Below are 15,575 nucleotides of genomic sequence, written 5' to 3'. Positions count from 1 at the left end.
CACTCAATGATTTTGAGACACTATCAGGTTCCTCTAACCTTCCTCACAATTTCATGAAGGGCTTTTCTGGATGGAATTACAAGGGTACAGTTACTCTAATGCTCAGTGTTCCTGCAAGAAACACAAGCTAGTTCTTTAGCTCTTGTTAGTTGATTGTTTTCTTTTCTATTTGAGATGGATATTGAGTTTTGCCCCAGGCTAATAAACTATGGCCATGCACTTGGGAGATAAGACTTCACTGAGATAAATAATGCACACACAAATAAACATTTTAAAGAAAGTGCAAGCTTACATTGATAGCTTGTGGTTTTGTGGTAAAATCCATAACAAATCTGTTTTAAACAATGGATATATTGAAATGAAAAGCCAACAAAAGCCACACAATCTAAATATAACCACAGGAAGATAAACTATGTTCATTTATAATATTGTTTTAATTTGATTCGCCCCCTCCCCCCGCTTCTTGTGGCATGCCATGCTACTTACTATTTTTGAAGGTGATTGGCAATGGATTATAATTTGCTTCTAAAAACAAATTGCATTAAATGCTTCATAATTACATTTTCTTGCATTTTCAGAAGTTTTTCAAATGCTTTCTTAGTCCTCAAACTGTGTGGCATTTGAAATAATGCTGGCCATGATCAGCATTACTGATGACATGTCAACATAAGGGGATCCAATGCAAGCTGTTATAAGGCTCAAGGATGAAAGTATAGTAATTGTCTGGTTTCACTCCCAGAGTTGTTGGGAGATTTGATGTACGGTTTGAGGTCCATCATATGTTGTGATAAGCATATGTAGGACCCATGGATCTTGATAGATGTGTTGCAGGGGAGGTATTGGTCATAGTAGCAGTGGAGAGATGGCTGCAAGTTACAATCATATGCTCTCAAATGAACTCTTCCAGAAAAATGATAAAAGACAAATCCTATCATTTGTGAAGAAATATTTTGCACAAAACATTCTCTCCATATCTGACCTCCCAGTTCTCATTCTCAGAGTAAACCTGCGCAACACCTTCAAAAGACAAAACTGGGAGCTTAAATTCATTACTCTGCTAGACCCAAAAATTATTGACTCAGTAAAGACAATGGTTTTGTTTCTCATTACAACAGTCTGTAACCCACTAACTCTCTTTGGTCCTACAGCTGCAGAGGTGTTAACTGCCCACTTCATTTTGAATGGTTTCTTGCAACAGTCTGTCCCACCTTGTATTTAACTGTGACACTCTACCTTTCCAAGACCTGAAGAAGAGCTCTGTGGAGCTTGAATGTTTGTCTCTCTCACCAATACAAGTTACTATCTCACCCACCTTGTCTCTGTCTCAGATGTAATCTTAAGAATGTCAGACAGAAATGTCAAGTATCAGAGGGATAGCCGTGCTAGTCTGGATCTGTAAAAGCAGCAAAGAATCCTGTGGCACCTTATAGACTAACAGACATTTTGGAGCATGAGCTTTCGTGGGTGAATACCCACTTCGTCAGATGCATGTCGTGTATTCACCCACGAAAGCCCATGCTCCAAAATGTCTGTTAGTCTATAAGGTGAGACAGAAGTGTGATTTTTTTTTTAAGTTAAACACATCTCTTTGAATTGTGTTTTCAAACCCATGTTGTCTGCCAGTCAGAACAAAGGAAAATGGCTGCCTTTTATTCATACAGGGTAATAGCAAAAGAGACTTCTGCAATTAAAATAAAAATGAGGTTTGCTTATGCTTTGGAGAGTAAGTGGTGAGCAGGTAGAAAAAAAATTACTGATCCTGTGGTTTGGAGGTACCTAAAGTTTGACAATCCAGTTTGTTCTATCTCTAAATTAAAGTTTAATGAGCTATATCTGAAACCATAATTTCCTACGTTCTCTATGTTTTAAATTGAGGCGAAAGCATTCCTGTCTCATGATTAGTGAGAGACAGGGATTAGTAATTTTGCTTCACAAAAAATCCTCTAATTGAGCAGAGATCAGATTGTTCTAATTAATTTATGTACAACAAATGTTTTTGCAAGATTAAAGGCTTTCTAAGAAAATAAACCGTACAGATTATTATAAACAGTTCCAGCACCAAGCTATTTAATTGCATTGTTTATATTTGTTCTTCTGCTGCAGTTTTTCTCTGACGTAATATAATTCAAAGAGAAATAAGAGAAAAGCATTTACAATACAGATTATCGCAATTTTCTAGGCTTTTGTTAAAGGATAAAATTTATACTATTTTCCATTACTTTGAGTTGCCTTGTTGAATAATACATTTTGTTGGGACTTAAATAGAAATATATTAAAATAATACTAAAGTTTCTCAAGCAGAACCACAAAAGAAATAAAATTTTGGGTTCTTCTTCGAGTGCTTGCTCATATCCATTCCAGTTAGGTGTGTGCGCACCGCGTGCACGTTTGTCGGAGATTTTTACCCTAGCAACACTCGGTGGGCCAGCAGGGCGCCCCCTGGAGTGGCACTGCTATGGTGCCGGATATATACCCCTGCCGGCCCCTCCACTCCTCAGTTCCTTCTTACTGCCCATGTCGGTCGTTGGAACAGTGGAGTGCAGTTTGCCTGACCTCCACCTCCCTAGCGATTCGCTCGTTTCTCTTCTAATTGTGTATATAGTTCGATTTCTTCAAGTATAGTTAGTGTTAGTTATTAGTTCTGTAATAGTTATTGTAGATAGTTTGGAGGGATTGGGGATTAGCCCCTTCCCCTTCCCTGGTACCAGGGCTCATGCCCGGCTCACCGGGCTTCAAACCGTGCTCAGCCTGCCATAGGCCGACGCCCACAGGAGACCCGCACGACTCCTGTCTTAGGTGCTTGGGTGAGTCTCATCTTACAAACAAGTGCCGCATCTGTAAGGCGTTCAAGCCCCGGACTAAAAAGGGTGGGACATTTGCTTAAAGCAACTGCTGATGGAAGCAGCGTTGACTCCCCAGTCCTTGGCACCATCAGCGGCACCGGGAACAAGTACCTCCTCGGCACCGGAGCGCACGCCAATGGTGAAGGCTCCTCAACATCAGCCATCATTGACCCAAGCTCCCAACTGGCACAGTTCGCTCTCACCAAGGAGCAAGAAGCGCAAGCCTCCTGCGGCGTCTATATCCACACCGCAGTCCAGCGCTTAGCCAAGTCGGATCGTCCGGCACCATCAACTGCCGCGGCACCGACGTCCTCCGCACCGTTGATTCCGGCCTCATAAGAGCCGTCGAGTCCGGTGCTTACCAGCACCCCAGCACGCGCCGTGGTTGAGCTTACCGTGCCATCCACTCCGGAGACGTTCTCCGCGGCACGAGACTTGATCGCCCTGACGGAGCCTGAGCTGCCTCGACCCCCGGCACCACCGGTGCAGGTCCCTCAGTCTATAGGCAAGCCGGCCCTCGTGAGACTTTCGCCCAGTGCCACGGAGCTTTGCCGGTCCCGGTCCAGGTCCCGCAGGCGCTCCCGGTCCCGCCATCGATCCCGGTCCCGCAGCCGCTCGCAGTCCCGGTACCGTTCTCCATTGAGGTACCGGTCGTACTCGTGGTACCGCTCGAGGTCCCGGTCGCCGTCCAGATACTACCGGCACCGCTCCAGTCTCGACACCACTCGCGGCACCGTGATTCTCGCAGCCGATATCGGCATGGTGATTCCAGGCACCGGTCGACCTCCCGGCACCATGCTGGTCGCAGGTCCCGGTCCCACTCCCAGCACCGTCACGACTCTCGGTACCGTTCTCCGGCACCGCTTAGAGACGGTCCGAATGAATGCAGAGACCCGCATCAGATAGTCTCCGCCCCACCGTGGCCACCCCGCCATCCGTCGATCTCCTTTCATGCAGAATCTGCATCATACGGGGATTCGGATAACCACTAGCCTCATCAGTGGCCTTTTTGGACACCTTGGGCCTACCGTCAGAACCAAGGTGATCCGCATATTCCACCGCACTCTGCCCCTTCTGAACATCGGGCACCAGAATCCACTGTGAGCAGACCTCCCCCGGCTGGTACAGAGGAATCTACAACCCACGTACCAGACCCACAAGATCCGCAGGACATCCCCCAAGACCAGGAGTCGCTCCAAGACCCGCTGGTCCCCGGGGTTTCATCCTCTTCTTCACCAGATGAAGCGGTGGTGGGGACGGCTACATCTGGACCGCCCCCCATTGACCTCAGGTCGCACCAGGACCTCTTGCGTCGCGTCGCCCTCAACATTAACTTACCCATTGAGGAAGTTCCTGAGGTGGACGACCCGGTTGTAAGCATATTGTCAGCAGAGGCTCCAACCAGGGTGGCCCTCCCCTTCATCCGCTCAATACAGGCGCGAGCGGATACCATCCGGCAATCCCCAGCATCTGTACCACCCACAGCCAAAGGGGTTGAACACAAATATATGATACCATCCAAAGGGTACGAGTACCTGTATGTACACCCTCCTCCTTGTTCATTGGTGGTACAGTCCGTCAGTGAACGGGAGCGCCATGGCCAGCAAGCCCCTGCGCCTAAATCAAGGGAGGCCAGGCGCATGGATTTGCTGGGTAGGAAGATTTATTCCATGGGAGGCCTCCAACTCAGGGTGGCGAACCAGCAAGCCCTCCTGAGTCGGTACAACTATAACACCTGGGAGGCAGCAGGGAAGTTTGTAGAGCTCGTCTCGCAGGACTCCTGCCAGGAATTCACAGCTCTCCTGGAGGAAGGGAAGAAAGTTGCACGGACCTCCCTCCAGGCCTCGCTGGATGCCACCGATTCGGCAGCTAGAACCATTGCCTCAGGGATTGCCATGCTGCGTATATCGTGGCTGCAGGTGTCAGGCCTGCCACCTGAACTCCAGTATACCATACAGGACTTCTCCCAGAAGATGGACCCTCGCCTCCAGAGTCTGAAGGACAATCGTGTAATTATGCGTTCGCTGGGAATGCATACGCCGCAGACTCAGAGATGATCTTTCTGGTCGCAACCTCAGCGCCCCTACCCCCCACCTTGACCAAGGCAGGACTTCACCAGAAGGCGAGGTCGTACCTCTCGCAGACGACAGTCTGGACCTCAGGGGGGTAACAACTCTGGTCCTACCAAGCCACCGGTGGGACCGAAGCCAAACTTTTGAGGGTGCGCCCGAGAGCACCATACCGATTACCTCCCAGGATCCTTTTCAGTTCGCCAGCCGCCTTGCTGCATTCCTCCCTGCATGGTCCCAGCTGACTTCGGACCATTGGGTCCTCTGCACGGTGGAGTATGGCTACCGTCTTCAGTTTATTTCAACCCCTCCTGCCAACCCTCCCTCCTTGTCCCTCTTCAGGGGGATAATTTAACAAAGCACCAGCCAGTGATGAAACACAAAGTTACTGAGTGCATATTTAAGTTTGAATTATTTTCTGTGTGTATATCTGTGTGGTTTTAATTGTGAACAGTAATATTACTTCAGTGCAATATTTTGTGCTAATTGGGCTGAAATTTTGTTAGAGGCTTCACCATATGGTGCTCACTAAGATTGCTCCAACCCAAGTCTGAGCAGATCTTTCCCTGCAGTTGCTTCTTCTGGCTGTTGGTGACTGCCATGGTGCTGGGCACTGGAACAAAAAGCAGGGAGATTGTGGGTGCCCAGGCGATGTGGAGAAGAAAAGGGAAGCAGCCTGACTTGAATGCACAGGGATGAGGAGCAGGGAGAGGAAAGGGGGCACAAGCATAGGCACAGGTGTGATAGGATGGACAGAGGCAGGCTGAGGGAATGCAGTCTTGGGTGTGGGGGTGGAGAAGGAAGAGCAGAGACAGACTGGGGAGTGCAGGAGAGAGTGTTGAGTGACTTTGAGGGAGCAGGATCTGTTTAGTTAGAAAACACATCTCTTCATTCAACTTTAATTTGTATCATTTGATGTTTTCAGTCATTCCAAAGTGCTTCATATGAATGCTGTCCAACCTCTTTTCCATCCTTACAGTGAGAGGCCATGTTTCAGAGGGTAACAGCCTGCTACTACTAGTTATTCTTTTATCTTAAGTGGTAGTGGTCATACGCACTGGGGGCTGAAAAAAAGATTCCACAGACAACCTTAATTCTGGTCAAGGGAAGCTGGAATGTGGTGATCCACAAAGTTCTGTGGCAGTTGTGGGATGATGCTTGGGGTGGGGAAGGGCCCTTGCAATTGGGAAGGAAAGTCAAGGCAGTCTCAGGTTTGTCAATGGCCACTTTTAAAAATGTGGCTGTTACTGTGTCCTCTCAGTTTTTCTCCCCTCTGCAAATGATGCCAGCACTGACATCTGTTTCTCTACTTCTCCCACAATGGTCTCCACACCTCTTTCCTCACTCCCTACTTCTGCCTGAAGTTCCATGAAGCTGTGGCTGAAAATCAGGCGACAGTGATTGAAATTGAGCGCCTGAAAAGTGAGGCACAAAATTAGTGGCCACTTTTGAAAAAGTTTATTAAGTAGGGAGGAGCAGGGCTTATGTGGGGTCTTGAAGGTAAGAAAAAGCAGCTTGCTCTTGATGCAGGGGAGGAGTGGGAGTGAAGGGATTCCGAGGGAAGGGAGTGATGTGGTCACGCAAGCCCATGAAGATCTACAAATGAGTGTGACTTGAGGGTGCAGAGAAAGATACTATATGGGTTGTAGTTCTAAGTGTCATGTCCCACCTGCTCCTTGCAGTAGTACCAGATGAGAGGGGGCTTACTTCTTGTGTACTTTAGACCAAAACTATTTTTTAAAATTAAAACATAGGTGACACTCAACTATAGGTACAGCCTAGGATCTATTGTAAGTCTGTTTTCGCTGAGCCATGCTTAGTTTTCTCCCCAAAATATCATGATTCTTTCATGGTAGCAAAACTTGAGAGAATACAGGGCAGGAGAGGGGTGGACACATACAGAGCCAGGTTGTTGGTGTACTTCAGGATGATTCAACTGAAGTCAGTGGAGCTGTGCTGATTTATACTAACAGAGAATCTGGCCCATAATAAGAGAACCTGTAAAGAGAGCATGTGGAATTTACTTTCCATGCCTTCTAGACCAGAATGAGCACCTACCCTGGAATAGTTTCCACTGAAGTGCTGTTTAAGTCTATGTAAGAGAGGCCACAGAGTTACTCTGCTATATCTCAAATATTTGTAAAAAAAAAAAACATTCTCAAACACCCAAAATGCAAATGATGCAAGAAAAAACAGAGATGAGGGCAATCTTTAAATGATTGTTTCTTTAACACGTTGAACCTGAATTTTTTGATTTCATTGGGAATTTTGGATAAACAGAATATCCAGCATTAACTTATAGTATTGCATGTGATATTTGGATTAAGATCCAGTATTTTTATATGAAAAATTTGAAATAACAAGGTATTAAAAAGTCTAAGTTTGTGGGTAACTTAGCTAAATACCGTTCTGGAATGAGTGACATACCGTACAATTTAGATTGTGTAATTTGTTTTTGCCTTTCTCCTGTGCATTAGGAATATATAAATAAATAAAATAGACTCTGGGGGTGGGGGAAAGGCTGTTAGATTATGTAGTCCATGTCTGTGTCAATGAAGAATTGTCCCCATTTTGCATATTTACTAGTGTTTTGTCCAGTCTACTTTAAATTTTTCATATGCTTTTGTAAACTACACCTCTACCCCAATATAACACGACCCAATATAACACGAATTCGGATATAATGCAGTAAAGCAGTGCTCCGGGGGGCGGGGGGAGACCGGGCTGCGCACTCCGGCAGATCAAAGCAAGTTTGATACAACGTGGTTTCACCTATAACATAGCAAGATTTTTAGCTCCTGAGAACAGCGTTATATTGGGGTAGACGTGTATGATGTGAAAATACTTTCATTTTAAAAGCTGATATTAACTAAAAATGCAATTTGATTATTATGCATAAAAGCTCAGCATCTAGTCTAGTTGAAATATAAAATTACTTTACTTTTTGCTCTCACTCCTAGCTATGACCCTTCGGCCAAAATCAGTCAACAGAAAATTTGTTATTGGCACTGCCAAATGAGAAACCAGGTGCACTTTGCTTCCTTTGATGTTTATTTCATCATCTTTCTCTTGTTCTTCACATCTTGAGAAATTTTGGAATAGATATTTGTTCTGACAGCTTTCATATGTTAATTAAATGGGATTGCTAGAGTCAGATATACTTCCTTGTCTGAATCTTGTTAGAGTTTAACATCTGAGTGTGTATTTACCTCAGAAAAATGTATGTATTCTGTGGCGTATTGTGAAGCCAAAGAAGCACATTGGAAAACAGGATCTGGCCCACTAAATTCATGTTATGGACTAACTACTTGTTATGTTTCAATTAAGTCATTGTTTAGGTAGTGTGAATGTTCTGTCGTTACTCAGATATAGATGTAACTCCCTTTGATGTGTGGTGGAGTTGTCTGGGGCATGTTTCAAAGGGTTCTTTCACTGAAGTCTGTATTGCTACTCTAAATTGACATGAGTGTAAATGAAAGCACAGTGTGACCCCATGTATCAGAAACAATGGTTCCCTTTTTCTAAGAAATAAGTGTCTTTTATTTTTATTGATATTTTCATGGATGTACAGCTGTTCTCTAAGATGAGCAGTCTGACTGGGGTACTTAAGTACCACTGGGGTACTTAATCTACTTTGCTGCACTTTCCCATAAAGTAACACACAAACAAATTTTCCAAATGATTTAGAAGACTGGGAATGCTATGTCAAGTCCCATAACAGCCTGATTTATGTTGTCATGTTCAAATAATGCTTCTAAAAACAAATGTTTGCAATATCAGCCTCAAATGTAGATACTGTACCAGTGTATCTGGTTACTGAATATAGTGTGCATGAAACAGCAGATTAGTTTAAATATTTTTGATCAGTTGAAAAACAAAAGGGCATGATTGTGTAAACCCTTACTCACATGAGTAGTTCCATTTACTTGAATGGACAGATTACTTATGTAAGTAAGGGTTTCAGGAGCTGCACCTAGAGGTGTAATTTGTAATTAGTATTACACCTAGAGGTGTAATTTGATAAAATTTCACAAATGTATATATTGTATTCCCTTCCACAAAAAATAATGGTATGAAACTCAAAGTAATCTTTTGCATTAACAAAGAATGTTGAAAGGCAGGAATGAGAGCTAAGATACCCAATGTAAAGATTGTTTGCATATTAGCAGTTTTGTAACCAATTGTTTTGTATGGGGTTTTTATCATTTTGATGAAAGTGCAAAAAACAAACAGACCCAACAAGCGACTGTAGAAAGAAAAAAGTCATATGCTCTCTTGAACTCCAGAAAAAATTGCATGGATTAACTACATATTTTAATCATAGATGGTCAGGATTAAAACTAGTACCACAGCTAGTTTTAATTAAGTTGATGATAATGGACCAAAGCATAAAATACAAAGTCTGCCATTGACTCTTTTCCAGGTGAAGGGGTTTATGGACACAGGATTTATGCAGACATATATAAATCCCCCTCCTCTAACCCTATAAGGATGGAAAAATAGACTCTAGGACATATATAATTTGGATTGCACGTGCATGTGAGAGGATTAGTGTTATTACTAAGACAATAGTTTAATAATATAAACATTATCACATATGGTGATGATTTTAGAAAACGGTAATTTTTTTTTCCTTTAGTGCAGTGTTTGGAGATGACAACCAAAAGGAAAATTATTGGCCGTCTGGTGCCATGCCGATGTTTCCGGGGTGAAGAGGAAATCATCTCTGTGCTAGATTACTCCCATTGCAGCCTACAGCAGGTGCCAAAGGAGGTTTTCAACTTAGAACGGACATTAGAGGAGCTTTACCTAGATGCCAATCAAATTGAAGATCTGCCTAAGGTAAATACTGTTCTTTCTGTAATAGAGAAATACAAGGTGTGTTACTAAATGAGCATTTAAAATGAACTTTGATTTTGAAGAGGGTCTATATAAAAATAACACCTTCTGATATAACAGATTTTACTCTTAGAATATGTTTTTACTGTTTTGGTTTGTTTATGTATTTTTCTTCCATTAGCTTTCTTCAGAGCCAACATGGATAAGAGAGATTGAATAGGATTCTATTCCTTCTAGTGCATAGTACAGAAAATGTAGATTGGGAGCATCTTTTCTCCCTGTTTAGTGATACTAAGAATCAGGGCCAGCTCCAGGCCCCAGCACGCCAAGTGCGCGCTTGGGGCGGCATGCCGCTGGGGGCGCTCTGCCGCTTGCCGGGAGGGTGGCAGGCGGCTCAGATGGACCTCCCACAAGCATGGCTTCGGAGGGTCCGCTGGTCCTGCGGCTCTGGTGGAGCAGCCGCAGGCACTTCTGCGGGAGGTCCACCCGAGCCGCGGGACCAGCAGACCTTCCGCAGCCACGTCTGCGGGAGATCCACCGGAGCCGCGGGACCGGTGAGCGACAGAGTGCCCCCTGTGGCGTGCCGCCGTGCTTGGGGCGGCGAAATGGCTAGAGCCAGCCCTGCTAAGGATACATTCAATGAAATAAAAAAGTGGGAAATTCAAAACTGATAAAAGGAATGGTGGATTTGATTTAAAATCACTAATCAGGAACACTTGATTTAATCATAGATTTCTATATAAAAGTGCATTCTTGTTGGTTGTTATAACCTTAACACATATTCTTCACAACTCAGAGATAGATGTAGGTTTTGTTTTTAAAAGGTACACACTATACATTTTCAAAATAAATCGCTTTAAAAACTTTTTAGATTAGTTTTGCAGCTATATCAGAAAGTGAATGATTGTTTGGTTATTTCACTTACCAAAGGTAATTGAAGCAGATAGTTCACCTCCTAGTGACTTCATAGATATCTCCAATTTAACAGGTTCATCATTAATATTTGGAGGATTTTCTTGCCATGCAGTATTAGGAGGAGATCATCACCAGACAGACATTTGAATTGTTTTATTTAACTAAAATAACAATGTTATGTTTTCTGGATTTTTTCTTCAACAGCAAACATAATATTTTAACAAAACAAGCATATGAATTTTTGAATTTAGTTGAACATTCACGTTTTTTAAAATCAGGTTTGTTTTTGTTTAAATTGTTTTTAACCAAATGAAATATTTTAAAAAACAAAAATTAAATCGAGTATGTCAGCCAGGTCAACATGAGAAACTTAAAATATTGGCTTCTTCAGCTATCTCACCTTCATTTTCCAGTTTGTTCATAATCCCTCACATCTCACATTTATCTCAAGACTTCTTCTCCTTGTCCAGATCTATTTCCCCCCCTCCCCAACAATTTTCTATTCACTGAACTTTTTGAAACTTTGCATTTTTAGAGAGAGGTAAGGAACTGTGTACATAAATTTGAAGAGGGACAATAGGGTTGAGGTCTCATTTCTCACCTCTATATATTGTTTGTTTATTTAAAAACGTTTTTGCTGTTAACAAGCATGTTATCTCTGGATACACACATCCACAGTTTGAGAACTGCAAAACTAAGCATCTCTGATGGTATCTTCTAGATTGAAAACTGAGTCCCATTGAGTAGATAGAAAAATTAACCTATATAATCAATACAGAAGTCCACGGAACTGCATAAGATTGCGTCCCTAATCCATGAACTATTGAAACTCATTTGCAAAAAATTTCTCAAACATTACATAAATATATAGTCTTGTACTATAGAATTAGAATTTATTATCCCTATTACATGATGAGATATCTTTGAGGTATAATATGTCTTAATTAAAACTATCTTTAGATAAGTTTTTTCCTCAAAAAACATTTTATCAAAAAAAAATCTGATTTAAATCTTCCATTTTTTTAAATCATTGTTTTTATTCTCCCTGAAAAGGAAATACAGCTTCCAGCCACTGCGGCTGGCCGAGGGGACCCTGTAGTCCTCAGGTGCTGCAGGCAACAGGGGTTCTGCAGCTGAGAGATCAGTGGTTTGAGCATTGCCCTGCTAGACCCAGGGTTGTGAGTTCTATCCTTTAGGAGGCCATTTAGGGATGTGGGGCAAAAATCTCTCTGGGGATTAGCCCTGCTTTGAGAAGGGGGTTGGACTACGTGGCCTCCTGAGGTCCCGTCCAACCCTGATATTCTATGTTTTTGAAGGGGGGACCCTGGAGCTCCAGCACACAATCCAGGTCCCTGGAGCACCTAGTCACTGTGTAGCCATCCGACTGCAGGCAGTGTTGGCAACCATAGATCCCCATTTTGTCACAGATATTTTTAGTAAAAGTCAGAGACAGGTCATGGCTTCCATGAATTTTTCTTTATTGCCCATTACCAGTCCATGACTTTTACTAAAAATATCTATGACAAAATCTTAGCCATGCTAAATGACAATACAAATTTTTGAAGGGATATTAAATGTATGTTTCAGGGATTAAGCAAATTTCTAACCATTAGAGATCAGGTGGAGGCCTAGGTCGGGGACAGATTATCCCACATACTGCAAGGTTCTTACACCTTCCTCTCAAACCTCTGGGTTCTTACCATTGTCAGAGGCAGGATACTAGACTAGATGGAGCTTGGATCTGATCCAGTCTGGTAATTCTTATGTGCCCTATCAACAGAATTGCTTATTAAGGCCAAAATATTCAGAACTGTTCAATAATTGCTTCAGGTTTTGGGTGCCTAATTGAGATGCCTTGTATCTGACTGCCACCCTCGTTGGGTCACTGGCTATCTGTCACAATTTGGACCCTATTATTTTATCTGCACTTTTTGATGAGAAGAACTACCTTGAATCAATGCATTTTATAAGATTATTGTGGAACTGCAGTGAATCAGCATGATAGCAAATACAGTGAGATAGTATATCAGTTATCTTATACACATTATGGATGGCAAAATATGAACAAGCAACAGAGAATTAGAAAATCATCTACTGGATTCTTGAAGCTGTATCAGTCTCCAGAAACACAGCAGAAGCAGGACAGAAGCTGCGAGGAAATATTAACTTTTAGAAAGCTAATTAATGGTAGTGAATGAAAGGCACAGGAGTTCTCAGCATTTTGAGTGATGAATCAGTGATGAGGAGAGATAGCATTTAACAGACTGAAAGAAGAGTTTACAGACAAGCTTTCAAGACCACATTAGCTTTTTCATCCCACTGAGCAGTCTATTAAACACTAAGGATAAAAATGCAAATACTCAAATCAATATAAAGGATAGAGGGGAGCAAGAGAGAGCTGCTAATTGATGAGCTCATCTGGAGAGGTTTTGTGCACTCTCAACTGGTCACTAGCAGTAATATTTGCCAACTCATGGATGTCAGGAGAGGTCCCACAAGACTGGGGAAGGGCTAATATAGTACCCATCTTAAAAACGAGATGCCAGGGAACTATAGACCAGTCAGTCTGCCCTTGATACCTGGGAAGCTACTAGAGCAATGTGTAAAACATTCAATTTGTGAATATCTGAAGGATGAAGGCATAATCACTAGCAGCCAGCATAGACTTACTAAGAACAAATCATGCCAAACCAGCATGATTTCCTTCTTTGACAGAGTGACTGGTTTAATGGATAGGGGGAATGCAGCGGACATAATATACCTGGACTTTAGCAAGGCTTTTGACACAGCCCCACATGACATTCTGATAAGTAAGCTGGAGAAATGAGGGCTTGGCGGAACTACTATTAAGTGGATACGTAATTGGTTAAACAACCGTAAACAAAGAGTAGCTATTAATGAAATGATGTTAGATCGAAAGGGAGTCTCAGGTTGGGTTCTACGAGGATCTGTTCTGGGTCCAGTGTTGTGTAATATATTTATTAATGATCTGGATGTAGGAATAGAGAGTGCCTGCTGATCAAATTTGAAGATGACACAAAGCTGGAAGGGTTGCAAACATTTTGGAGGCTAGAGCTAAAATTCAGAGGGATCTTGATAAATTAGAGAACTGGGCTATAGACAACAAAATGAAATTCAGTAAAGACAAATGTAAGGGAAGGAAAAACCTAATGCACAAGTACAGAATGGGGGATAACTGATTTGGCAGCAGTACTGCTGAAAAGGATCTGAGAGTTGTGATGGATCACAACTTCAACATGAGTCGACAATGTGATGCTGTTGCTAAAAAAGCAAATGCAGTTTTAGGTTACATTAACAGAGGGATAGCATGTAAGTCACAGGAGGTGATAGTACCACTCTACTCGGCATTGGTTAAGCCTCAGCTGGAGTACTGTGTCAAATTTTGGTCACCAATGTATAGAAAGAATGTAATGAAATTGGAAAGGCAAGTGACAAAGATGATCCAAGGGATGGAATGCAAGCCATATGAGTAAAGGCTGAAGGAACTGGGTGTGTTTAGATTGAAACAGAACAGATTAAGGGGGAAATGATAGTGGACTTGAGTAACAGGTAACGGATAATGGAGTAACCTGCTCATAGCAGAATTTTCTTATTAACTTTTATCAGTTAGTGGTGGTTTTATTATATGAAATGTTGGAGCTTATATTTCTTTCTAAACAAAACAAACAAACAAGCAGAACCTTCAAGAAAATAATCCTAGTTAATGTATCTATAGATGTTCAATCCTTTCCCCTCAATGGTGTTTTGTGATTTATCAAATTATAAAAATTTTCCTTTTATCAATTTTAAATTCGTTGTATTTGTTTTATTGAACTTCTCTTTGTTCTTGTATCATATTGAAACATTAATAGGACTTCCCAATTTGCCTCCTTTATACTATTCATTATTTTTAATAGCTCTGTTATGTCCTCTCTTAATACTCACTTCCATAAACTCAAAAGTTTCAGTCTTTATATTCTCTCTTCAGATGAAAGTCTTTCCATGCTTCAGATCCATTTTTATCACTCATCTCTGAACCTTGCCTGTTTCTGCTCTATATATTATAAGTTAAGGTCAACAATATTAGAAGTGAAAGTGTGCCATTGTTTTATATAATGACATTGTAGTATATTCAGTACTTTCATTTACATTCCTTGTACCGAACACATTGAGCAAAAGTTTTCATTGAGTTTGTCCATTAGTGTACATAAGGAATGCAAATTATTGCTTTCAGAGAGAATTACTTTTTATTTTTAACACTGAATTCTGTCTGTCATTCACTGAGGTTTAAGTGCCTCTGAAGTGACTACTTGGCTTAATCAAGACTAGAGAAAGCCATGAATTTTGTGGTTTTCTGCAGATTAAAAAACAGATGCAAAGAAATCATTTAGCTTCTCTGTAGTGTCTTTATCCATCTTAATTGCTTTCTTTACTCCCTGACCATCCAGCAGGCTGCACCAGTTATTGTGAAGGCTTCTTACCAATTTCTGATAGTCATTTGTTTTGCTTGAATGACCTCTTACACTTGCCCTTTAAGTATACTTTTCTCTGGATTTTTCTGCTTCTCTGTTTTTTTTGGGTATCCATTCCTTCTATGATCCTCGAATGTTATGCTCTGGTAGTCTTGATGCTGAATCTAAGGATTTAAATTTTCTCACTTTTCACTTTAATGCCCTGGAGTAGTTGTTGCATTTGGGAGTATATTTTCATGAGTCCTTTGCCTCTTCAGGGAAAGACTGGCAGAACTCATAAACAACTGGAAAACCCCATGAGGTCACATTTATTGTAAGCCATTAATTTTGTTGCCTCTTCCTTTCCAACCATTCTAGGGGTTTCATAAATTTGTACTTCACTCTGGAAATATCAATCTTGTGCTAAAGACCATTCAATTTCAAGTAGCCCTCCCAAT

General features: G+C 41.9%; 1 protein-coding gene across 12 annotated transcripts in view; it reads left to right on the top strand.

The window, feature by feature from the left end:
* LRRC7 (leucine rich repeat containing 7) overlaps positions 1 to 15,575 on the top strand; it is a 369,343-nt gene that overhangs the window by 117,119 nt on the left and 236,649 nt on the right. For 11 of the 12 annotated variants that reach the window (XM_030571824.1, XM_030571822.1, XM_030571820.1 and 8 more), the window contains one exon: positions 9,552 to 9,754. In XM_030571824.1, the coding sequence (XP_030427684.1) occupies positions 9,552 to 9,754 (203 nt within the window). The remainder of the gene's footprint in view (positions 1 to 9,551; positions 9,755 to 15,575) is intronic. The other variant, XM_030571826.1, reaches the window with a different exon arrangement.

Source organism: Gopherus evgoodei, chromosome 8 (assembly GCF_007399415.2).
Source record: "Gopherus evgoodei ecotype Sinaloan lineage chromosome 8, rGopEvg1_v1.p, whole genome shotgun sequence".
Lineage (NCBI taxonomy): Eukaryota > Metazoa > Chordata > Testudines > Testudinidae > Gopherus > Gopherus evgoodei.
Note: the sequence above shows the minus strand (reverse complement) of the source record. Positions and strands in the feature narration are given on the sequence as shown.